This window comes from Pseudopodoces humilis, chromosome 18, assembly GCF_049639895.1.
Source record: "Pseudopodoces humilis isolate 2021_Gansu_Grassland_sample_001 chromosome 18, ASM4963989v1, whole genome shotgun sequence".
NCBI classification, from domain to species: Eukaryota; Metazoa; Chordata; class Aves; order Passeriformes; family Paridae; genus Pseudopodoces; species Pseudopodoces humilis.
The window spans coordinates 11,051,699-11,077,213 of NC_142217.1; the positions used below are offsets into that span (position 1 = coordinate 11,051,699).

The window sequence follows — 25,515 nt, forward strand, 5'->3', positions numbered from 1 at the left end:
ATGTAGACTAAAACGTTGGCTCCTGTGCAATGACAGGTCCCAGTGCTGGCTGTCAGGGCAATGAGGTCAGGCAGTACCAGCAGTGTCTGTGCTGCTTTCAGGGCCTGCTGTGTCCCAGGGCCCCAGCCTTGGGTGCAGCCACTCTGGAGGAGGGGAGGCAGCACACAGGGCAGGGTTTTAAATAAAAGCCTGGAATCTGGGGCATTTAAGCACAAACTGTGACCACTTCAGAGGAAAAGTGGTTCTGTTTGTATAGAGGGGACTGGAACAGAGACCTTGCCCCCCACTGTCAGCAGCTTTATGCCACTGCACAAGCAGCAGCAGGAGCTTTAAGAACTGCACTGAGAGAGCAAGGCCTCTGCAGAGCTGCTGCCCAGTGTTTAGTTTGGGTTCTCAGAGCACCACTGCCAGCCTGGGCTTTGCACACTGTCCCACAGGAGACACGTGCACACAGGGCTGCTGGCATGGAACAAGAACATGTGCTCAGGGTGGCACAAGAAAGACTCGCTCAGAAACTCAAACATTACCACACTTGTGATTCAAGGATTTATTAAGTCATACATGCAAAACATACTGCCAATTGCATTAGCAAAAGATCAATGTAAAAACTTCACAAATTTGCAACTTTTATTTTTAAATTTTGCTTTAGTGGTTGAAAGGGTGTAGTTCAACATCATATTCCTGCCAGTTTGGAAGGTACAGAACATTAGCACTAATTACAGAACCTCACAGACCCAAGTTACCGTTACGCAATCGATGCTGCACATGGAGTGACAGAAAGAACACTTGGCTTCATTAGTCATATTACAGTGGGGGGGAACCTTGCAAATAGTGATGGTTGAAAGGTTTGTCAGTTACAGAGGTTTAAAATATAAAAATTACTAAAATGTGTAAAGCTGTTTCACATGATTTTTACACCTAGTTAATAGACTAAAAGCACCTCAGAAAGCATAACTTACTGGGTCAGAAATAACAGGAAAATAAGGATATGCTTGAACATTCTACTCTAAAAAAAAAAAGAAAAAAAAAGCAAAATTCTATCAATCAGAAGGTTTTAAAACACAAGTTATATTGCTCAGTAAAAAGAGATTCTACAAGAAAAGCATTTACTACATAAAAGTGGGAATGACTGATTCAGAATTGTACCTACATGAATGCCCTACTTGAGATTCAAAGGAATTTACCCATGAACACCAACCTCTCTCCACTACTGCACCTCTGGGAAAATGGTTGCTGAGCTACTCTGGCAGTGTAGTGTAAGTCAGCTGTACAGTGTCAAAATACTGTCTGGCACTATCTCCTGATCCAATCCAATATTCCATTTATTCATCACAATACAATGCTGTCAAAAGGACTAGATACACTTCAGTAAGAATAGTTATTTTTTTCAATCACAGCAGCAAGAACTAGATTGCAACCAAGCCCTTACCAATGATAAAGCATTTACACTGTGACTCAGGGGTGTCAGTCATTGCCAGAGATGGGTGCTGGATGCACCACGAGGCAACGGCTGCGCTGGGAAAACAGTTCAGAATAAAACACATTAGAGCGCAGTGTTCTGCTAATTCCCCGGTACTGTTACTTACTGTGAAAAACTAGAAAGAGATTTTGCATTTCCTACCAGAAATTAGAGTCATTTTCAAGAAGAATCTTTAAAAAACAGTTTAGTGCTTAGTGTTTGTAGCACAACAATGCGACTTAGTTCAGCAGATAGTTTGGCAACATTTAATTGAGCAAGAAGAGGATTTTAAAAATAAGGCTTTACATAGGTGTGTCTTTTCAGGAGTTTGCTCTTAGAAGGATGCAAGGTAAGGATCATATTTTAAACAAATGAAACCATGAAACTGTCAATTGGTTCAAGAATTGATGGAAGAGAACTAATTTATAACAGAAAAAAATTGGCATGTGAATGCTCCATTGTTTGAGCAAAGCACAGGGTTGATGGGATGGGGGAGGGTGACGTTTACAGCAGCAGACATTTTCTCTTCCTCTTCTTTACAGGAGGGGGGCACAGCACTGCTCGGATGGCTTCATCAAACACTGTCTTGAGGCCTCGCTGCGTAAGTGCTGAGCATTCGAGATATTTCACTGCGCCTGGGGGAAGCAGAGACACAGTTACAGAGCAGCTCTGCACAGCTCCCACAGCACTGCTCCCAGCCCGCTCCACAACAAAAGCCAGGCATTCCATTTAATTAAGGTACAAGGTTTTCCACAAACACAGCCTAGATCCAGCCAACAATATACCCCCTGCTGCCATACCGATCTCTTTTGCCATGGCAAGGCCCTGTGGGTAGGTGATGGGAGTCAGCTTCTTCTCCTTCAGCTTTTCAATCGTGTCCTTGTCATCCCGGAGATCGAGTTTGGTGCCCACGAGAATGATGGGGGTGTTGGGACAGTGGTGCCGCACCTCAGGATACCACTGAGAAAGACAAATAAAAAATGCTGTCTCTTGTGTGGGGGCAGAGTTCTCTGAAGGCTCTGGAACATCACATCTGAAGAGTCCCAGTCCTTCACTTTGGGTCAGAGTAGAGGGAGCACCCAGATCCCATCAGGGCAGGACTAGAAAAGGGCACATCACTGTTAATGAAGCCAACAGCTATTTCCATATACTATAAAAATGTAGCCCTGTAAAAGGGCTGTATTTTCCTCAGAAACCAGAAGATCCCTGACCCCCTCCTTGTCCATAGAGACTCCTCTTTGTGCAGCTCAATTGTCTGAGGACATGGAATACTCCCACAGTCACAGAGCATGTGCAGGATGGCTGATGAAAGGTACAAGTGCTATCAACCCAATTTTTACATGCATTTGTTTTTAAACTTTTTTTTTTTTTTTTCAAACTGTACTAAAAGGAAAGCTCCTGTTTGTGATTTCAGCACCTTGCTGGCTGAACACTTAAATTACTGTTATCAATGCATCAAGGAACAATTCGTACTTAAGTGTACTTATGTGCCCTAAACTTCCATGACTCACAAGTTAGGCAAATGGATTTCTGCTTTTTCAAATTGCATTTCATGTGGCCAGTGGGAAAAACAATTAAAAAAAAGCACCTGGTCTTTTCTAAGCTCTGCTGGAAAGTGAACAGTATGATGAACATTCAGAAATAAAACGGTACCAGCTCGTCCTTACCTTAGCACGGACATTTTCAAAGGAAGCTGGGCTCACGAGGGAAAAGCAGATTAAGAAGACATCCTACAAAACAAGATGACAGAGGTCAGCCCAACAGAAAAACCACTGTAAAGTGCCATGAGCAGGCCAATATCACCAGTACCTCCATCACACTGCCAGCTTTACCACACTTGCAGAAGGCAAGGTCAGCAATACAGCTGCACATGACAATCAGAGGCAGCTTTCCCTGTGGGAAATCCATTCCCAGACAGCTACAAGCAGCCAGAGAGAAAGGGGGAAACAAGTAACAAATAAGATTGCAGTCAAATGTATAATCAGCTATTGCAGTAGCCAGCAACTAGGACACTAATACCACTGCCTTTGAAGGGCTTTTTCTCTAAATGTCATTTCTTCTTCACTGACCTCATCAGCATAGGATGTTGCAAAGTGTTAACTTTTACTACACAACTCTAAAGTACTCTTAAATTGCAAAGGCAAATTTAAATAGTACAAAATTTTAAAAAATAAATTCACACAAGAATTTCTACAATTATTGCTTTCATGCCCAAATCAGAGGCAGCTTGTTGAAATTCTTATAGAACTTCACTCCTACTGAATGCCAGTAAAAACATTTTAGAACTTCTCTATAACCAAATTAGGATTGAAAAGGGCATTAAAAACCTCAAAGCTCCTACCTTTCCTTTTTAAATAATGAGAAAGCAGAAAGAAAAATGGGTATTTCTAGGGAACTTGCACATCTTGCTCTTCAACTGAAGGCAAAAGATTCTAAGAGCTGGTAAAAACATTTCAGAGCATGTGTTTATAGTAACCACCATATACAATTCAGGTGTCACAGATGACATGCTCCAGGATCTGCAGGCATTCAGAATAACCCCAGCACTCATTTCCTTTGTCTGTGTTGATGTAAACTTGCTGTATGACCCAAAACTCAGTAGGAGGTGTCTCCCAAACAAGCCCAACCTACCTCTGCATCCGTACTTACTCCGGTACCAAACGTGCTACAGAATCAGGCATTGCAGAGTGTTAGTTGATTGTGCTGCATTTCAAGGCATTTTGTTAGGTCAGCAGCTGACATCTCACTGCTAAGCACTTGCAACCCAGTTGTTCATGCATCACCCCAACAAGTTTCCGTAGCAGCGTCCCAGAAGAAGAAAGAAACAACATCAAATAATGTGATACTATGGCCACTACTTCTGTTTTCCAATTCTGCAGGTTTGTGGGGACTCAAGGGCTGCACTTGAGGAGACTCTCCTCCACTAGCTCCGGAGACCAAAAAGTGGTGTAACCACAAGGAATTACTGGAAGATCTCAGATGTCTTGCACACTACTAGGAAAAGTTATTTGTTTTCAAGAAAATATTTAATCTTAGCAACTCATATAAATTTGGTAACAGAATTCTCAGATCTAGCAATTTGATAGTTCCAAGGAAAGTATTTGTTCAAAAAATAGGGGCCAATTTATCACTATCATAGGCAAGACAAGATGACAGAACTTGGAACTGAAGTTTATTGAAATTTTTACATACGGCAATTGGTTGATCTGTCAGACTGGAAGATATATTCTTACCATTGGTTCCTCCAACCTAATAACAGTAGGAGATAAAGTTACTCCTCAAATAGATTTAAGGGAAAATGTTTTCAGTCAGCAATTTCTGCTCCCAGATATTCTGAAGGAGGATTTTCTTCTTAAGAGAGACGCTGCCCTGTAATTCAGCACAACCAACTGCACCCAGAGCAGCCACCAGCCTTCCCCAGCAACCAGTTCTGCACTGTCAGGGGAAACCTGCAAGATCAAACTTCTCCTGAAAAGCACCCAACTAACAATTTCTCTTTGGTTTGGTCTCCTGAGGAAACAGACGTGACCAAACCAACCAAACACCTTTTCTGTACCAACTTTTTCCTTACCCAAATATTTGGAAATAGTAGTAGATTTCAAATGTGTTAAGGAGAAGATATCAAACCCCTGTATATGCTGAGTTTTAAATGGCACAGTGAAGGAAAAGGGACACTGAATACAGATCCTAAAAAAAGGTCAGGTTTCATCAGCATCACTGTTCTCTTCCTTTGTGCTTTTTGTTAGTTTTATGGGATGAATCTTTGATACTGCGCAAGTCTGAAATCTGAAGACTTCCCAAGAACTTCAAGACTTACCACCCTGTTTCACTTTCTTCTGCAAAAAAACAATCCAAATAATTGGAAGTACTCCAAACCTGTGCTGAACAGTTATACATCCTTGCACAGACAACACTTTTTCCCTAAGATGCTTAGACATGGAATTCTTTTGCAGTCTACCAGAAAGCCACAGTTACTTCAGCAGGCTGAAGACATGTATGTGCATTTTGTACTTTTGTAACAGCCATTCTGTCCCTACTAAAGATCTTTCATCATACCTACTTCTACTTTTTTGAAAATAGTTTTATGATGTTAAGCAAAACTTAAGTTTTAAGTATCCTATAAATATCTAAGTAAGTCTAAGTCTGAGAAAACCAGCTTTCCATTGTCTCTCCTTCTAATAAAGACAAGTATTTCTGGCATTTCAGCTATAGTTGCCCACAACTGGCAAATTCATGTCAATCTTGTGTATCGTAACTGATGGGAAAGCCTAATGACTGTAACTTAGTGAGAAGTGAATTAAGGAAAATTGTGAATTAAGGACAGATTACTGAAAATAGCACCAGAGTTCCTTAAATAAGATTCACATTACTCAAGAGAGCAGTTATGCTGTAGAGTGAAACAATTTTGCATTTTACATTATTAGCATTTAACATATATTTGACAGTCAACAGCAAGAGTAATCAGTGCCAAAAAAACCCTGCAAATTACCCTTTCTTTACTTATAGCACAGCTCCATCAGGTAAAAGCCACTGCTTTAAACAGATTACAAAACCACCTCTATAAAGATTAACTGTAGCTGAAGTCACACTGAAAAGAAGAGAGCAGATCACTTCAGTGTTTTCCTTGAACATGGAAAGATGCAGGATGCAGGCAGGACTTAACCAGTTACACACAGGGAAGACAGAAACACATTTGTATCGATGTCACAGCACAAACTACGTCAAGCAATAAAATAACCACGGGCTCAAGTACATTGGAAAGCTGGGACACCACAGCCTCTGTCAATACCAATAATCTCTTCATTCAGTGCTGTCTCTTTCACATGTAGAACATCTTCATACAGACTAAACAATATCAAGTGCTTAGCAGTGACAGTGTCAGGTTGCAGCCAAACATCGTCTAAAACCACAAACAAACCCTGCCTTTGCTAACCTTAAAAACAACGGACAAGCTGATGGGACTATTCACCAAGATTTTTTGAATTAGTTTCAGGGTGTTTTGTTTTTAAAATCACACATTCTAGACAATTCTGAGGCTGCAACTACAAAACCCAGCAAGTACCAGTGCACCCCAATACAGAGGGCATGCAAATTTTAAATTTTTTACAACTGCACACACCCCAGAGATTATAAATTACAGCTACAGCACATGAAATGAACGAGGGTCACTGTTACTAATAAACAGAACTCCAGGTGTGACAATGTTAGCCTTATGTTAAAAAAGAAATGCTTTATGTTAAAGCTGTAGAGACTGCTCCTGGCTTCACCCTGCAGCTCTTACTGTTTGCGGGTAGGAGAGTGGACGTAGTCTGTCATAGTCCTCTTGACCAGCTGTGTCCCACAAACCCAGGTTGACCGGTTTTCCATCAACCATTACATTGGCAGAGTAGTTGTCAAAGCTAAAAATAAAGAGAGAGTTAGCTGCATTAGCTTGCAGTAAAATAAGGCACCCAAGGATTTTTCCCTCACAGAGGGGAAACCTGGAAAACTGGGGAAGGGAACATTTTCATTGCATTCGTTGGCTTCCCAGAGCCAGTAAAGTTGTTCTTTAAATAACAAGTGTGATATTGGGTAATGGAATAAAAAATTACACACAACAGACTTGGTCCAGTCTAAGCGGAAGTGATCTCTGTCATGGCTCTTCCAAAGGAAGTGTTAATCCCAGTGAGTACAGGAAAGCAGGTGATGTTCTTAGCAAGCACTTTCCAAGTGGGACATTCGGCAAGTTAATCTGCCTCATGGTGTGAGATTTAGAACAGAAGGTACAGGAGCAACAACCAAGGAATCCTTAAAGACAATAGTAGATAAGAAAAGAGCTAATTGATCCTGCTAATTAAAACCCCTCCAATGAAATATCAAAGCTCATAACCAGGAGGCAGTGGAGGCATCATTTTTATCCCATCACCGCTGTGGGTGCAAAGGTTTTAATGACTCATTAGGGCTAAATCAAGTTCCCTGGGAACACAATGCAAAAATTCAAATTTAAGACAAAAAAAAAAAAAAAAAAAGGAAACAGCAGTTACTAAGGCCTTGGACATGTAATAAAAGCCATCTGTAAGCCTTATTAGAATGTATTTTTGTCTGAAAAACTCATCAATACTTCAGAGAGCAGCATAGCCAGATGAAAATACAGAGAACATCTGAAAAGGGCAAAGAAGCGGCACATGTATAAAACACCCCTAACAGGCTCTGGAAAAGAGAACTGCACTAATACTGATACTGACAAATCCTTATGTGAAAGAAAAAGGGAAGCACCAGAATAAATGAGTCTCCAGTCTCGCCTGAGGAGCTAAAGAGCCGTGGCTGGCTTAGCACAGGACTGGCAGTAGAACAAAAAGTGGAAGGAACAAATAAACAAAAAATCGCCAGCCATGTAAGATAACTATTTCTGACTATGATACAATGTTTTACAAGCTGTTCAGCCTTGGGACAGCTTATTATGAATGACATTAGAGACAGAAACACACCATTTTGGAATAGAACAACATCTGGTAAAATGTTAGCAAATGTTAGTTCCTAATCAGCCAGGCCCAGAGGGCACAGAGAGCCAAAACTGAGGGACCATCAGCAAGCACTGGTGTAACTGTGCTACAGTAAAAGCTCAAAGTGTTCCTCACACACACCTGAGGGGTGCTTGCAGCCAATTCAAACAATTCAGGTAAGGAATCTGGAATGGCAGCAGGCACTGAGAAGCTGACAAAAATTAGTTCTTTGGATTTTATAGGTACTTACACTGTGGGTATATACTCTCCAGGAAATGCATTGGTTGTGTAACTGATGAGTAGGCATGTTTTACCTACAGCACTGCAAAAAGAGAAAGTTCACATGTAAAACACATTCATCTTGAATAACAAGAAACAATGTTCCTTTTAGGGGAAGAAGACTAATTACATTCAGACACCTCAGGACAAGGGAACATCTCCACTCACTACTGTGCAGGAAAACAGCTGACGGACTGCAGCTTTGAAATTACTGGCAATGAAAACACACTTAATATAAACATCCATTTTATGAAGTGATAAATTACCAAATTTTGTTAATTTTTAGTCACAAAAAGTCCCAATAAACCCACATGTATTAATTAGACTATTAACATCTCCTAGTCACCTGACTGAATACCTAAAAAGATGGCCTTCTTCCATCTTTCTGAAATTAAAAAAAACCTGAGAAGTATTTCCAGATACCCTTACACAATTTCAAAACTCTTATCTTTTCCAGAAAACGGAATATAAGTGAAGTTAAAGAAAGCTTGAAAAGTATAATTTCTCAACACATCATTACTTCCAAGTGTTTAAGGAATGAATACAAAATGATAACTCTCACATTATTTACTGCTGTAATTTACTGCAAAGTGACTCCCCACATGCGTTCACCCACTACTCAAACATTTCATTAACTGATCTATAGATAAATTACATTCCAGTATTAGAAAACATGGAACAGCAAACTTCTTCCTACTGATCTAATTCACAAGAGCCTCAAATAGGGGCAGGACAAGGCTCTATTCCAGGATTCTTTCAAAACTCTGGCAGCCAGCTCGTTCCCTCTCCACCCTCCTCCCCACATCTTATCTGGAGTCAAACATTTGATTAACGACAGCATTCAATTTTTGTTACAGTTTCAATTAAGTGTTGGAAAACTTGAAATCGGGCCAAATTTCTTTTTCAAAATAGTGACTGCAAAGAGTGTTTGACACTGCAGATCGGTTCCTTTGCACGCTTCCCACTTGCAGTGTATAATCCTTCCACCGGGTGAGAGATTCCAGGGGTGAGCTTGTTCCTCCAAGACAGCCTCACAACCCGCCCGATCCCCCTTCCTGCTCCTGGGCAGGGAAAACTGCATTGTCTTGCAGATGTTTTATCACTACAGCCATTTGCTCAAAGCCAGTCAGCAGTAACTTTGAAACCTTGCTGCACCTACACGTATGATCGTGCCATTAGTATGAGGTTTGACTCATGAGCCTCCTCAACTAAATCTTTCACAAGTGAATTTGAGCTTTGTCATATCCTAAGTCACAGCTCAATCTCTAACTAAAGTCTCTCCATTCAATTTTAAGCAGCTCCTCACTGCATTAGCCCAAGAGGGTATTTGACAGCAGTTTCTGACATCACCTGAAATGCCTAAGCTATGGAAGAGATGCTTCAGTGTGCAAAATTATCTGTGATTTTGTCCCACACATCCATTTTTAACTGTAATTTGCTTTACGTTTCTGAGCCAATACCTGGCATTAACAGCCTATCTGCTGCAACTCTGACCATATCATGCAGTTTTCCAGCCTGCTTTTCACACCTGCTTCTAAGACACCAGCTTCTCAGACAGTCTGAGGACTTTTTCCTTTCAGCACACAAAAGTAATTTCTCTTCAACAAGCTTTAATACCATCATGAAAGGAGGCATTAAATTCTGTTCTCATTAAGTACAATCTCTGAACATTCCCTTGCTGTAAAAGGTCTGAGATACACTTGTGCTCAAAAGTAAATGGATTTACCCTTAAAAAAAACTTGTGTGGGAAACAATCAAGGAGCAGTTCACCACGCAGATACCTGTTAAACAGCTGTCAAAAGAGGAGATCCCATCTTAGCTCCTGAACTAACCCTCTAACAAACCAGAACAAGGAGTTAAGGAAAGTTATTCCTCCCCCATAAGGACAACTTGCTATTTTAGCTGCCTGCTGATGAGTTAGATCAGTTTGGATGTGCTGCTGAGTTGCTCTCACAACACCACAAAGCCGGCTGTGCTGGGCCAGCGCACAAAGGACAGGTGGAAAACCTTCAGGATCCCGAGCAGAGCAACAGCCAAATGCTTTGGGAAATCTCTTGAGGTGCAGAGATGACACCATTCTCACGCTTCTGGAACCTGTCTGGGCTGACGCTTCAGCTTCCAGTAAGGTTATTACAGGTAATTTGAGCTTCCAACAAATTAATGTTGAACTCAACATTCTCAGCAGCAGATCGAGAGCTATTCTGTGCATCCAGGCTCCTTTGCCCACCTTGCATTGAAACTCTCAAGTCTGCTCTGGCTAATCCAAACAGCACAGGAAGGTGGTGAGAAATTTCTTTCCAAGTTCAAAAGTGCCTGTAGTGTGTTTCTGCAGCAGCAATCAGCCAGAGTAATTTAAACAAGAAAAAACACATTCAACAACCCCATTTCAGACTTATTCCATCCAGGTTTCTTGCTTTCTTTGCCTTTTGGCTCACTGCCACATGAATCAGATCATTATGGTCATCAGTCTTAAAAAGAAACATTAATGCCTACCTTTATAAAGCACACCTTCTTAAGTCCTTTATCAACTTTTTTAGACTACTAATTTTTGTAATAAAGTAACTTCCCTAAAGAGAATTCCAACTGTTTGGCAAAGTTTAAATCCTTGAACATAAAGGCTGAGACTAAGAATCTAAAATAACACCAAGATTAGTCATAAGATTTCTAGCAACTACTTAATCACAGCTCTGTCCACCCACTATTACATAAATGAAACTAGCAACATTTGACTGTCATTAAAAACATGGCCTACAGAAATCAAGCTTTGAATGCTTAACAAAACTACCTTAACAAAAGACAGTAGTGAGTTCATTTTTGATTCCGAGTAGCACCCAGGAATCAATGTGTTTATATAACCACATATGTATTAATTCCTAAAAACAAAACATATCTTCTTTTTATTTATGCTAACAAGTTCTATGAAATTTCCCCACTGTAGCAGAGCTCCTTGGAGCCATGTTCTACCTGCAAACAGGTGGCAATCTGCATAAAAGGCTTTGTTTGTGCCATTTGTTTCTTTCTCTGATGCCCTTGACGTACCTCTCTGGCAGACATGATGCACAACAACCCAGGTCTTTGCTCAGACATTAAAGAGCACCTGAGATTTCCCTAGTACCACCCTCAGATCAAGAGTTCAGTACTGCTGCTATAGGAGGCTTAGCTACACATACTCAGATAAGATGTATTACTCACTGTGCCACACCCTCTCCCAAATATGCTCTTCAGTACTTACAAAACAACTACTTCCTAAAGAACTTTTTCAGTAACACAACTTACCAAATTTCAAGTCACTGCGCTTTCTCCAGATGGCATGGGAGGGACCTGAGGTGTTCAGTGGCTCACACAAACTCGCTCAATAAGAAGCCAATTACCCTACTCACACACCCTCCCCTTCTCCCTGAGCCATCAAAGCAAATACACACAAAAAAAGCACAGCTTTAGCAGGCAAGGCCCCAGATCAAGCAGAATTCCAAACAAGGACTCGTAAATTACTGCTCTTACAGTATTTCCACAATTAAAAAATGCCTTCAAAAGAGCACAAAGTGCAACAACTTCTGTGGCATATAGAAATTGGTAATTTCTCCAAAACACAAACTTCTCCTAACATTATACAATATCACTGGAGATTTTGTACCACTTAACGGCTGCCTTTTTGGAGCGAAAACAAAAGCTGCTAAAAATAACTTCCACCAAATGCTTTTTCTCAAGTGTCAATCAAGAGCAACTCCTGCAGTTACTCCAGCGGCTGCTCTTCATCTGTCCTGCACATTCCTCCTGCTCTCTATCATGACAGTTCAAAGCAACAGTTGTCATTTATTTTCCCCCAAACAATCACCACAGCAAAATTAAAAAAAAAAAAAAACAAGGGAAAGCATGATAGCCCAAACTAGCACACATGCCACACTTTTCTAGTCAAGTTAGTTGTCTAAACATACAGTAGTCAAAACTCTAAAAACAAAACATGAGTTACATATGAGAAACAGCCTACTCATTTACAAATTAAAAAAATAACCACAGGTACTTCTAAAGCTTTGTTTATTTTTGTTCCTAGCAGATCTCTGTGGAGGGTATATAAAACAATACCCAAGTTTTATATTACATAAGCAAATCTTTAACCTGCATTGTTTTACAGGAACACTAAAACGTTGGCCTTATCTAAGCCAAACATGACGTTTCCTAGAATACCTGCAATGCTGGAGCTCTTGAAGCAGCAATAGCACAAAGGAACACAAATAGTTAAATATATTTTAAAAGCAGTGAACAGAGAATGATACAAAAAATGAACAACAGTACCTGAAAAGAACCTTAAGAAAGAGCTGTTTCTAACTAAAGAGGAAGGAAAAGAATTTAAACTACTGTATTTTATTCATACATATGTACAAAAGTCAGGTATAACTACACCACCCACATTTCTAAGACAAAGAAAACAAAAATGATAGGAAGAGGGATGGTTTACAAAGCAAATGACCCAAAGAACTGTTCTGTTGAATGAATTACTGAACATTATAGAGCTGGTTTGTGTTCCCACTTCTAGAGGAGGAAGTAGACTGAACCATTTCCCCACCCAAACATGATGCATCACATTTATTTACAGCATTGTAAATACAGAGTTTAGATGAATTAAAATATATATATATATTTACGTATTAGAAAAGTAATTTTGTTTGGTTTAAATTCAATATAAGCAAAAGAGCAGCCCACAGTTATCCTACCTGGCATCAAAGAATTACTCTACTATGACAATGAGTTATTGAATACCACTTTCATATTCATATTGCTCCAAATCTGACACAGCAAGTCAAAACAAATTTGACACTCTGTAAGGTTTATCTTTCAGCCATACTTAGCTGCCTTTTTAGGGATTCTGCATGGTTTAAAACAAACCAATAACCCCCCCCCAAAAAATAACTTGAAAATTAAGGCATCGTGAAATTACAGACCACTGCAGACAGTCCATTTAGCTACACTTCGCTCCTCTGTCATCTACAGAAGTTTGCTGTGATACCAATTATGCTCAGTCTACACTGGGATTTTTGTTTCTCCTAAAGGAAAAAAAACAACTCAAACTGCCTAAGACAAGTCTTGTTTTCCAGCTGGCCTGTGATGTTCCCCTGAACTCTGACATCCAGTAAGAGAGAGAGAATCCCTCTGAGCCGAGGGGAATAGTGTCGTGGAGAATATTCAAAAATACCAAACACACGAACTCTATTCTCAATTCCAGCATTTCTCATACTGAAATCCAACTGCTAAACTTATGAGTTAACTCCCCAACTTGTTTCACATATAAGTAACGCCATATTAAGATACTGTAGGTGTAAGAGCTCTTTACAGACAAGTATATCATTAACTATCTGTATTTCAAGTGCCTATCAGTCTCCTTTAGACAGAAGCCTTACAAGACCAGATGTCTGCAGGCAAAAAACTAGTTTCTGCCCAAAAGCATTTATGATCTGCACAGAGTTCAGCCTATTTCACTCAGTTTTTACTGCAAAAGTCAGATATCAAAAATCAAGATCTTAAAAGGTAGTAAGTTTGTTACTTTCACAAAAAGTATTTCGAATCAATATTAATTTTCCCAGATGATTAAAAATACAGCAACTATTTTAATACAATTGGACTACATCGGTGATGAAAGAACACTAGCAAGCAGTGGCAGTCCAGGGACGCGGCCCGGCCTGCCCGGCCAGCCCAGCACACCCTGTTCATTCACGGCGGCCGCTTCTGCCCGCACCAAGAAACACTCGGTCACCACCACGGCACCAGCCTCGGAGTACCGGCCCCACGGCGATGCGGGGCTCGGCTCGGCTCGGGGGCGCGCACGGCCTGCGGACCCCTGCACACCCCGCTCCCGGCCCCGCCGTGCCCGCGCTTCCCTCCCCGCCCGGCAGCAGCAGCAGCAGGAAGCCGCGGCCGCCACCCAAACGCCCCCGGCTCCCGGCCACCCGCCACGGCCCGGCCAGCCCCGTTTCCTCAGGACGGCCGGGCCGCGCCCGCGCCCCGCGCCGGCATCGCCCAAACCCCGCGGCGGGGCCCGGTGGCCGCTCCCGCCCCGCGGCCCGACACCCCCCGGGCCAGCGGAGAGGCTCAGGGCCGGGCCCGGCCGAGGGTCCCTCGGACTTACCCGTCGCCCACCACCACACACTTGATGGCCTGCATCGGGGCTGCTGCTGAGCGGAGCAGGGAGCAGCGGCCGCCTCCGCCCTGAGCCTGGAGCAGGGACGAGGCAGCGGCACCACCCAAGGCAGGGAGGGAGAGGGCGGACTGCGGGCGCAGGAAGCGGCGCCGCGCTCACATCCGGCCGGGCCGGGCCGCGCTGTGCCGGGGCCGCCTCACGGGCGGCGCCTCGCCTCGGGGCGGGAGCTGGCGGAAGGCTGGGGCTGCGCTGCTGACCCAGTGTAGGAGAGGGGCCCCGGCTCTTGAGCCGTGTACGGTATATACGGTGTATTCAGGCGGAGCCGTTCTGAACGGGGATGTCAGCGCTGACACTGCTGGCACAAGCCCGCAGCCCCGTCAGTGATAGGGGCTGGGCATCGTCCCACAGCGGCCCTGTCGTGTCTAACAAGTCGCTCTCGAACACAACTGCCTTTGACACCACCATGTATCCTGTCTATCACGCCTGGCACCCACCATGCAGCAACCTCATTCTCGGCATCTCTTGTAGCACGTTAATGTTGTGTTTACCCCACAGACGTACTGAGCACGTGTAACTCAGGTCAGTGCAGCGTCCCCTCTGCTGCTGTGGGCACATGCCCACTTTCCCCAGCCAGGCACCTGCCATGGGACCATCTCTCACTATGCCAGCACTACAGAGCCAGACTGCTCCCCTTCATCCATGGATCTTCGCACCATCCTTACTCCTCCTGATATGCTGTAACATCAATTGTGCTGGCAAGTCTTCTCAAGATGGGACAACCCAGGGATTGTCAGGCCTCACAGAGCTTTGGGTTTCTTTCCTCCCTCAAACAAACCAGTTATTTCCATGAAATAGTGAAGCGCAAGTCAAGCGGAGCAGGTCTTATGATCCCAAGAGTCGTAATTTCTACAATTAGTTCTTGCCATAGTTCTACTTGCCAGAGCATGTCCTGCTTGGGCTGATGCACGGAAGCACTGTTCCCTTTGTTTGCATTGCCATCTCCTCCTGGAAGGAATTGTGGGGAGAGGACCCATGCACACACTGCTCCTGCAAAGGGAGGATAAATGAAACCACCATTGGGGGTGGTTTTCCAGTAATTTGATCTCCTCTTAATTTCAGAACATTTCTAAATTATTCTGATGCTACACAATGCAACTTCATCAGTGGACAGAGCATTCCAAGACAGTGACTCTCTTTCATTTTTCTTTCATTGAGCAGAGGTAATTCTCAGATATTTCCCATCAGAGAGGAAATCCTATCACTGTGAACTGAAAGGCTATTTTTGCAACACTTTATGTCTGTGTTCCCTCACACAGATGGAAGCTGAAATGAGTTGTCACTTAAGCTAAATATCTCTAACTCTGCCGCTGCCAATGACCGGGCACCAGCTCTGCTCCCACCAGGAGGGAGCTGCGGAAGGGAGGTGCGGGCAGGACCATGGGAGGTGCGGGCAGGATCACCGCGCTCCTGCTGCTGCTTTTGGGGCCTGTGAGATCCTGCAAAGGAACAGAGCAGCGCCACGAGTGTCTAACTGATGTCAGACCCAGGACATGGGAAGATTTGAGGGACGTGTAAAACTGCTTCTGATTTTCCACTACCGATCTCTTCCTTCACTGGTTCTTTTTTTATCCAGTGTATAACAGAGGGATGATTAGAGCTTTTTCTATGAAAAAGAGGTACAACAGCTTTTACAATATAATTACAAAATAGCACACAAAGACAAGGATGAAGGCTGTAACACACAAAACACTTTAGTACAAATTGTTTTATGATCCCATCAGGAGACAAGCATTATCTTTTTACATGTTCTTTTCAGTGTTCATCCACCCTATTGTTTTGGGATCAATTGTTTTGCACTGTCAAAAAATACTTAAAACAAAGGGCATGGTTTAAATAGGTTTTAAATTGACAATTTTATACTGAATTTGGTATATAATTGACACCATTAGAAAATATCTAGAGAAATACTTACTGTTAGTCATTGAAAACAATATTATAGTTTGGGTAGATGATGATAATGGCAACATATTTATACAATTTTCCTCCACACATTTGTGAATATTTATTTCCTCAAATGTTATAAACCAGGCCATTTTGAATTTTTAAACATTTTGCATTTGAAATTGTAGCCAATACATCTCTTAGAGTAACTTTATTTGCCCTGGCAGACAATTGTGTGTATGCTCCTTAACATACATGACGTGATAATTACTCTATTGTGAAATATTACTATATTTCAACTACATTTTATTTTCTTCTTGCATCTTTTTTGGTTTACCTAGTTTGCAGTGTGTTTGTTTTTAAAAAGAAAAGATAACCTCTATCATGCTACAAATACTCAACATTTTGCAGTTACGGATCTTCCCCTGAGAATGAGGAGAGCAACACGGAATATTTTGAAACATTGGTTTAACAAAAGAAACTTATAGGATGAAACATAGGACAAAGGAGTGAGAAGTTAATAACAGAAGAATTCTCTAGCTTATTAGAAGAATTCTCAGTTTGATAAATACAACTGCAGTGCTGACTTGTATACAGAATAGTTACAAATGCACCTCACAGAGGCGTAGGATGGAAGAAAATAAAGAATGGCAGTGACAATAACCCATTATAAATCTTTCCATACCTGTGATAAAATCATGAATCATACAGCTGAGGCTTAGATCAGTCTTAATATTATTCCATGTTTTATCACCTTGTCTTCTCTCACCATTACAATTGTTTTTGAAAGCCTTTTTCTTAGACATCAAGAAGAAATCATTATTTAAGATTGTTTGGGATACTGCCTGAATGTGTGTATTATGTGTGTGCTGGCACTGAGGGAGAATAATTCTCTTTTGTGGATGGGGAGTGGCAGGCTAATCATGCTGATGCAATACTAGGAAGTTCTACTCACCATGACACAGACTATCAACATTACAGAGACAGTAATTATTTGCACTTTTGTAGTATCTTTCATTCCCAACTATTACTGTGTTCTGTAAATGACAGCTCATTAATGAAGCCACAGAAAAGTAGAGAAGGCCCAATATACACTTTGTACAGGGAAACAACCAGAACACCTGGCAGTGATTCATAGGTGTGCTCCCTTACTTGCAGATGACACCTCCTGCTGACAGTGGTTCTGTTCAGTTGCCTCCAGGACACAATGTGTGCAATATTGAGGTCAAAAGTAACCTCCTGTCCTTAACAATAACGGAAAAACTGGTTTAGGGTGAAAAGCTGTAACTGGAATTCACAATCACTGGAAACTGGGGCTTGGACTGAAGTGCAAAAGCCAATTTTATGTGAAGCAAAAGTGTGAGGTGTCAGAGGGTGGAATAAGGTTTTCAGCATATTAAACTCTTCTCTCCTTAGATAATTTCTATTAAAATCAGAAACAAAAAAAACCCAAACCTCACACAAAACAGAGAGACTTACCTTACTGGAGAAAATGGGGTTTCCAGATGCTCTTTTATATTAAAATAGCTGACGTAATTGTCTCTAAGAATTGTAATTAAGGCTTGATCCTAATCTGAGTTGGTGACAAAAGTCAGGTATTTAATAATGTATTAGGTACATAGTAAGTGGTAGAAAGAATTCAATGTTAGGCAGCAGTGGGCATCCAAAATTCCTTCCTGGACTCCAGATCCACCTGTGGCATTATCCACCTTTCTGGCCTGTCACTCTCCGAGCCCATCTGCCCTCCCGTTTTTAAATCCAAACACTAGTACTTATTCCAGCTGTTTGGACAGTAGCTACAACTTAAAGCTTCTCACCTAACTGTTGCCTGAGAGTCCAAGTTTTTTGCTTAATAATGTTTGATATCTCTTTATTAAGCTAATGGACCACAGATTTTCAACTGGGGAAAGTGACACTATTGCTGTGGAGAAAATTGAGAGTATCTTCACCGAACGTGGGGAGGTACCATGACATAAAATTAATGTAAGAAAATATTCTAATCCACAAGTAATGGATAGATATTCCAGGCAAACAGTTTTGGCATGATTAGTTTCCTGAGTGTTGAAAAAACCCTGTACTTGCATGTAATATGTGCACTGTTCAGATATAGCAGTCAGTCTGCTCTACAGGAACCACAGCCAGCAATAAAAAAGGAACTTTTAAATGTCAGCATTTGCTGCATCAGAGAGAACAGATTAAAGGAACATGAAAATAAAATGTTAGTATGTAAATCTTTACATTAATAATAAAGCATTGTAAAATAAATGCATCCCATTCATGTGATTCTAGCATAGATGATTTCTCTGGTATATGTATAAAACAGAAACAAGTCCTGTATTTTCTTTAGGTAGCTTTTGATAAATCTCTCTTCTGTCAGGAATTTCAGTTACAAAAACCACACAAGGCTTTGCATTCACTGATGCTCATCCTCAGGTTTAGCAAGCAGTAACAGTGCTTCAACTGTTGTTGAAGGCCGTGGGACTACACACAGTAATCCCTGTATATGGCTGTGAGCTTTTTGGAATAGAGGCATCATTATGTATTTATAAACAAGGACCTGAGACTTCTCTCTGTGTCCCTTCAGTTCTTTATTGCTGTAGCTCCCTCAGCAGAAATGTGGGAGTAAGCCTTTTATAGGCATCACAACATGCGCTGTGGCGATGCATTGCTGAAGCACAGACATGTAAGCTGCAAGTGCCCCTCAACTTCTACCTATCTTGACATCAAGTATTTCACAGAAATGTGCCTTAAAATATCAAGAAAAAGGATATAAAGGTTTAACCATGACATAAGCCCATTTGGTATTTCTAGTTTTGCTGCCTTCCATTGTCCAGTCATTTTTCACATGAATAAAACCAAAAGCTACAAGCTGTGATCTAGCTCCTGATTTCCTTAGAAAGATTTAGTGTTTGTTTTGCTCCAGACTTGCAGACAAGCTTATGGACTTCAGCAGAGCTAGGACCTAAAAAAGGACCAAACCTTCTGTGGTTGGTTTGTCTGAGAACAGATGGAATGGGAAGAAGCCTACTTCCTCCTGTCATGCTGCACAGCTGTGACTCACATTGCAACTGAACAGCTCTTGGAGTGGAAAGCAAGACAAAAACCAGACAGCTTCAAATAACGCATTAGATCAAAGCCAGAAATTAAAATCAGGGGTTCATCATATAGCATGGTCAACATTTGAAACAGAAATGCACATTTATTACAGAAATAAAACAACTGTCAAAAAGTGATGATATATTCTGGAATCTATTACTCACTGACCATTTGTGGAAATTTTTAATTCATAAATCAATGAGGAACTACTAAATATTAAGGATATACAGTAAGAAAGCTTAAGGAGGCATTTTTAAAATGTAACAACTCAGTAATATTGACTCACAACATTTTTTCTTTGAATACAGGAATATCTGAATACCTGAAAAGAAACTTTAGGTAAAATGAAATAAAACACAAACAATTTATAAAAGATAAAGATGTTTTCTGATGCAACAGAAAACACAAGTCAGGGTTGAGAAGCAAAAGTGAGATGATGGCATTAATGTGACAGGAAATGATCTCTACAGGCATCAACTGCAAATTGCATGTCAACAGTTTTGGACTTCTGCATACTAAAGTAATCAGTGTTTTACCTAAATTGAAAATGATTTTACCACGATGACAGAGCTTATATCAAAAGAGGAAGTGTGAGATGCCTTTGAGGTTTAGTTTCACTATCAAATTAATTAGCTAATTTCCAAATCTTCATGTGACAAAATCTGGTAAATCTCTTCAATTGCTATTCAATTGCATTATCTGCTAATTTCTTTGTTGGAAAGCTAAAGAGTGTTTTATCAATCTCACTATTTAATGAAATAATTAGATCCAAATAAATACTAATGCTAACTTGTTATTATGACCTAATTAATAATTATATTGCCTATTTTAGTGTAGAAAGTAATTTACTCTTAATCAAGATTAAAAAACTGATACTGTGTCACATCTGTTGCAATGTGCAACATGAACCAGAACTAAGGAGACTGGCAGACATCTACTGGTAAATATAAAGTTAATCAGCTTCCTGATTTAACCTTTGTGTGTCCTACACTGTTTTCAAATTAATAATGGAAAGCTGCTATATGTCCTGTTCTGAAATTATTTCTCCATACATCAGCTTGATTCTGTGTCAATAAAATAGGATACGAAGTTTAGATCAATATATTGATTTTTCTGTTTCATTTCAGTTATTGAAAGCTGATTGAATGGACTCTATAAACAACAGTTCTAAGGGGAAAAAAATGGTGCCATGTCCAAAAATTATATTGGTCAACTGTTCATCTTTTGGGACATCTTTTGAAAAGTGTCATGATGGTAATTTATCTTGAAAACCTTCCTAGGGAATGTTTGCAAAATGCTTTTGAAATCTTGTGGGTAACCTGGGCCAGAACAGTGTATTTTTAATTCATTATGTAACTCAAGTATTGGCTTGAAAGGCAAAGCAAGCATTTCCTTGTGACAGTAGCTGGCTCACTGAATTTCATCACATGGCTGTGTAAACAACAAAATTAAAAAAAACCGCACCCAAACCCAGAAACCCTTATGGGCATTTCACACTGAAATAGAGTGGGTTTAGACGGTAGGAGAAAATTCCCCCATGTGAGGGTGGTGAGGCCCTGGCACAGATTTCCTAGAGAAGCTGTGGCTGCCCCAGCCCTGACAGTGTCCAAGACCAGGCTGGATGGAGCTCGGAGCAGCCTGGGATAGTGGAAGGTGTCCCTGCCCATGGCAGGGGGATGGATCTGGGTGGCCTAAAAGGTCCTTCCAACCCAAACCATTCTATGATTACACAACATACATGGCCCGTGCAGGTGTCACTGAGCAGGCCGGAGGGCACACCCGGGTCACGCCCTCAGAAAATGGGTTGAATCACGGTAACCCATGGGAGGTTAAAGTTTGGTATCTATCAGTAGAAGGCTCTTCCCCAAGAGAGGCTGGAACACTCCCCAGGGAAGCGGTCACAGCACCAAACCTCACAAGACTTCAAGAAGTATCCGGACAACGCTCTCAGGCACATAGCGGGATTCTTGGGGAGTGTCCTGTGCAGGGCCAGCAGCTGGACTCGCCGATCCCTGCAGCAACCCCGCAAGCTCTCCGGGCGCTCCCAGCACGACACCGAGACGCGCGGGCCGGGCCGCGCCGAGGGGCGGGGCGGCAGTGCGTGAGGGCAGTACGTGAGGGCGGGGCGCGGGGGCCGTAGGAGCGGCCCCGCCCACTTATTGCGCATGCGCAGGGAGCAGAGTCGCGCGCTGCGGCATCCCGGCCCAGCCCGTGCGGCGCAAGCGCCGTGCTGACGCCCGGCCGCGCGCCCCGCCCGGCCGGCACGCGCAGCGGGGGGAGGCGGGGGCGGCGGCGCCCGGGCGCGGCGCGGCCGCGAGAGCGGGGGCGGGTTTATGGCGGCGGCTCTGTCCGCACTCGCTGCCAGGCTCTCCCAGTCGGCCGCGGCCAGGTCCTACGGCGTGTTCTGCAAGGGGCTCACCAGGACCCTCCTCATCTTCTTCGACCTGGCCTGGAAGCTCCGCATCAACTTCCCCTACCTCTACATCGTCGCCTCCATGATGCTCAACGTGCGGCTGCAGGTGGGCGGGGGCGGCGGGGCTGGGGCGGGCTCGTGTCCCGGTGTCACCGGCCGGGCCCGGGCCCGGTTCGCAGCCGCTGCCCCGAATAACGGCGGAGCGCGCCCGGACGAGAGCCCGTCCCTGCGGCGGGGCGGGGGCTGTGCCCTGCCCTGTGTCACCAGGCAGTGTCGCTTGGGTTGTGCACGGATGCGGCCCCGGAGCCTTGCCCTTGCTGGTGGCCAGCTGCGAGTGTCCCGCTGTGATCCTCGCTCTGTGTGTTAGCCCAAACGTGCCGCTTTCCTGTTCCTTTTCCTAAGCCATAGTTGACTTAAATACTGTGAATACATTGTGAATATATGCACTTTGATAGCAAGGTCCTGCCACCTTTTAAGGAGTGAAGAAAACAATTTCCTTCATCGGTTTACTGGGTTTTTTTGAAATCAAGAACAGTTGCAGCACGGCAAATACAGTTTTAAATACCAATGTTACTGCATGAAAAAGATGATTCACATGTAATTTGTATCTCTCCTGTTTTGAGCCTGTTTCTACAAAACGTGGAATTCTTAACACAGATTTGAGCTGTTGTAGGGTTGAAGTTTAATTGTTTTTGTGAAGAAGTGAAAGATTTACTTTTAACTTAACTGGCAGCAGAAGCAGGCTGTGCCCTGTCACTACAAACATCTGTTCTAGCCAAGGATTGGACACACTTTCTGCTTGTAAACATAGCTGTAATGAAAGTTTTGACATCTGTCCAGTGACCAAGTGTTGAAAGACAAGTCTTGTTGGAGTTTGTCACTTGTAAAAGAGAATTTGAAATTGGAAACGGTCAAAATGTGGCGTCTCCTATTTTTGTTTTTGGGATTTGCCCTACAATTCTGAAGCTTGAAAATGAGCCATATGCCCAGGAGTTGTACACATAGTTTAGTAACCTTGGTAGCTGAAGAAGCCTTGTCTTTGCTCGTTATCAGTGTTGGTACAGAATGGTTCTCCTGGAACACCACCAGCTTGTCCTTTGTGCTACAGCTGATACCTGCTAACTGTGCTGGGGCAGCCAGTCTGACCAGTTCCCCCTGGGAAGCTGTTTGTGGTACATTGTTGATACCCAGTGTTGTGTGTCTGATTTCAGTTTGCACTTCTGTTTACAGGAGGATTACTTTAATGCTAAGCCTCTAATCAGTCCCAGCCTGCTTTTCTATTGGTTAAGGGAAACGCTTCTGTTACAAAGCGAATCTCTCTGGCTGCTTATTTGCTGACTCACTTTCATGCCTGTTACCAAAAGAGAGCTTGTAGCAGATTAAATTGAAGCTACAGAAGGGCAGCTGGTATTTGGGCATGCTTCCTACCCCTCTGGATGTGCTCAGGCAGCCTGTAGGGAGACTCGTCTGCTGGGACAACTGTTACTTTCTGTAGCTGGGTTGTTCTTTATGTGAAAGATTTTAAATTATTTTTGGTGCAATACACTGGAAACCAGGAAGGTTGGTTATCAGTGTAATAACTTCATGTATTCTTTCTTTTTAGGTACATATTGAGATCCACTGACTTGTGACTTGATATGCCGCTTCCCCTGTATGCTGCAACTAGAGTCACTCACATTCTTCTTCAAAACCAGCCTGTTGTGAAGCAGCAAAGCTGTGCTTGTGTGCTCTAGGACTATGAAGAAAGAAGATTTTACCCAGAAGCAAGTATGTGACAATGACCCAGATCATCACAAGCCAGCAGCTTATGTGACACACGTGCATTCCATGTTGGACAGTTCTCAAAATCATAATAGCAGTTTACAAGAATTATATAACACCAGGAATTGTTCTCTCTATAATACTATACCTCTGTCTTCTGTTGGCAAGGAAATGCCTCTGAGTTTCAGTGAATCAGCAGGGATGAACTCAAGTGCAGCTGCTCCTTGGAACGATTCATTTCATCTGCATTTTTCTTCTGGGAAAGACAGTCTCGAGAGGGTTTCTCACTGCATTGGTGGCCTTTCAGTAACAGGCTGGCTGGAAGAAGCTTGTAGCATTTCTGGAGACTTCAGCTCATGCTGCCCAGGAGATAACTTCGTATGTTTTGCACAATTCTGGCTGGGAAATTTGCAGTGTAATAAAAACCTGTGGTTTCTGGAATTAGAAATGAGCAGTAGCAAAGAGAATGAATTGCTGTTTGTATTTTTTAAAGCATTGGAGCTTGGTGGACTTCCTGATCCTTGTTCTAATCTAGTTGCCTCTCTGAACAACTCTGCTATGGGACTCTCAAACAATCAGAAACCATGTGTTTTCCTTTGTTGCTTAAACCTTGTATCTTCAGAGCAAACACTTGGATATGTGCAAATGCTTTTGAATATACAATATGTGACTAATAATTTTCACATCATACAGCTAGTAATCTCTGTGCTAGCTTTTGCACTGGCAGGTCTCTGGTATGTAGTGAAGGTAAAAAAGTACTGAGATTTTAATAACTACTATTTTTAATATTAGCAGAAAATAAGAGAGACACAGTTACAGTTCAGGTTTTAGTGAGAATTATATAGCTGAAGTAAAAACTATAGTTGTAACATTGCTAGTTAAACTGACTGTTGGAAGAATAGGGACTTTATTGTAAGGAATAGCATCTGAGTATAAAGAACTTCATAATCTTCAGACTCTGGGACTTCTGCAGGTCTGCTGTTAACATTAAACTAGAACTCAATCTGATTAGCACAGATTCTTTGTTTTCTACAGAGTTTGTATTAGTGGATTGTTCTGGCTACTACTATTTATACCCATTTCCAATAAAACTTGTTTCTTGTAGAGTTGAATTCCTGCTCTGAATCCAACAGCAGCTAATATATCAGTCCTTAGAACACTGAACTGGAAAGCTGTTGGGAGGGTGGTCTTCAATGCAGCATAAATCTCGGCAGTGTTCCTTTCCAAGGATGGCACTGCTGTAATTTAACAATACCTTGTGAGCTTTATTGTGCTACAATAGACACTGTAAACAACTTTCTAAAACAATTTTTTTTTCCTTGAAAAAGTGATTGTTATTGCTGAAGTACAATGGGCCTGTTGACTTTGGCTTTGGGATAGGCTTCTGACAATGAGGTTTGCCAAAGAACGAGGCAAGAATGTTGGAATCCATAGAGCTGCTGGTGAATAGAATTTTGAGGAATAGGCTCCTGTTGGCACTTCAGTGAAGGAACTCTTTGTGCAGTAGGTCAAACTTTGAACTTAATGTCCAAAATTCTCAGTAGGGACATTGCTGATGATCCACTTAATGTGCTCTAAAGGCTCACCTAAAGAGGGAGGTATCAGTGTATGGGTTGGAATGCATTTCCAGCTTCCCCTTGATTCTGACTTAAAAGTGAGGACTTAATGTGGAGTAAAGCCATGGCAGTGATTCACACCTTAGGTATCCTTTTTGCCAGCTGGTCTTGCTTCATCTTGGAAAGAGAGGAAAGGATGTTGCATTTAGTTTGAACTGAACTTATCTGGAAAGCCAGTAGAGTTTCCAGTGTGGTGGTTATTGGACTGTTAGCACACATGTATAGAGAAGTCCTTGATTATGAGGATGAGATGCTGGTTATCAGCCTTAAGGAGAGAAGCGTTGAAATTTTTAAATCTATTTGAATGCTGAAAATAAGATATATTACTTTTTATG

At 42.2% G+C, this 25,515-nt stretch overlaps 2 protein-coding genes across 2 annotated transcripts; one reads left to right on the forward strand and one right to left on the reverse strand.

The window, feature by feature from the left end:
- Nucleotides 1-532: 532 nt before the first annotated feature.
- On the reverse strand, nucleotides 533-14,500 carry RAC1 (Rac family small GTPase 1). Its single transcript, XM_005522961.3, has 6 exons — nucleotides 14,342-14,500; nucleotides 8,192-8,263; nucleotides 6,741-6,858; nucleotides 3,127-3,189; nucleotides 2,260-2,419; nucleotides 533-2,094 (listed from the first exon to the last, which is right to left on the reverse strand). Exons 1-6 carry the CDS (start codon nucleotides 14,374-14,376, stop codon nucleotides 1,964-1,966), a joined length of 579 nt encoding a protein of 192 aa, XP_005523018.1. The 5' UTR covers nucleotides 14,377-14,500; the 3' UTR covers nucleotides 533-1,963.
- Nucleotides 14,501-21,693: 7,193 nt separating this feature from the next.
- SMIM10L3 (small integral membrane protein 10 like 3) lies at nucleotides 21,694-24,676 on the forward strand. Its single transcript, XM_005523178.3, has 2 exons — nucleotides 21,694-21,909; nucleotides 23,407-24,676. The coding sequence occupies exons 1-2, from the start codon at nucleotides 21,724-21,726 to the stop codon at nucleotides 23,425-23,427; spliced, it is 207 nt and encodes a 68-aa protein (XP_005523235.1). The 5' UTR covers nucleotides 21,694-21,723; the 3' UTR covers nucleotides 23,428-24,676.
- The last annotated feature ends 839 nt before the right edge of the window (nucleotides 24,677-25,515 follow it).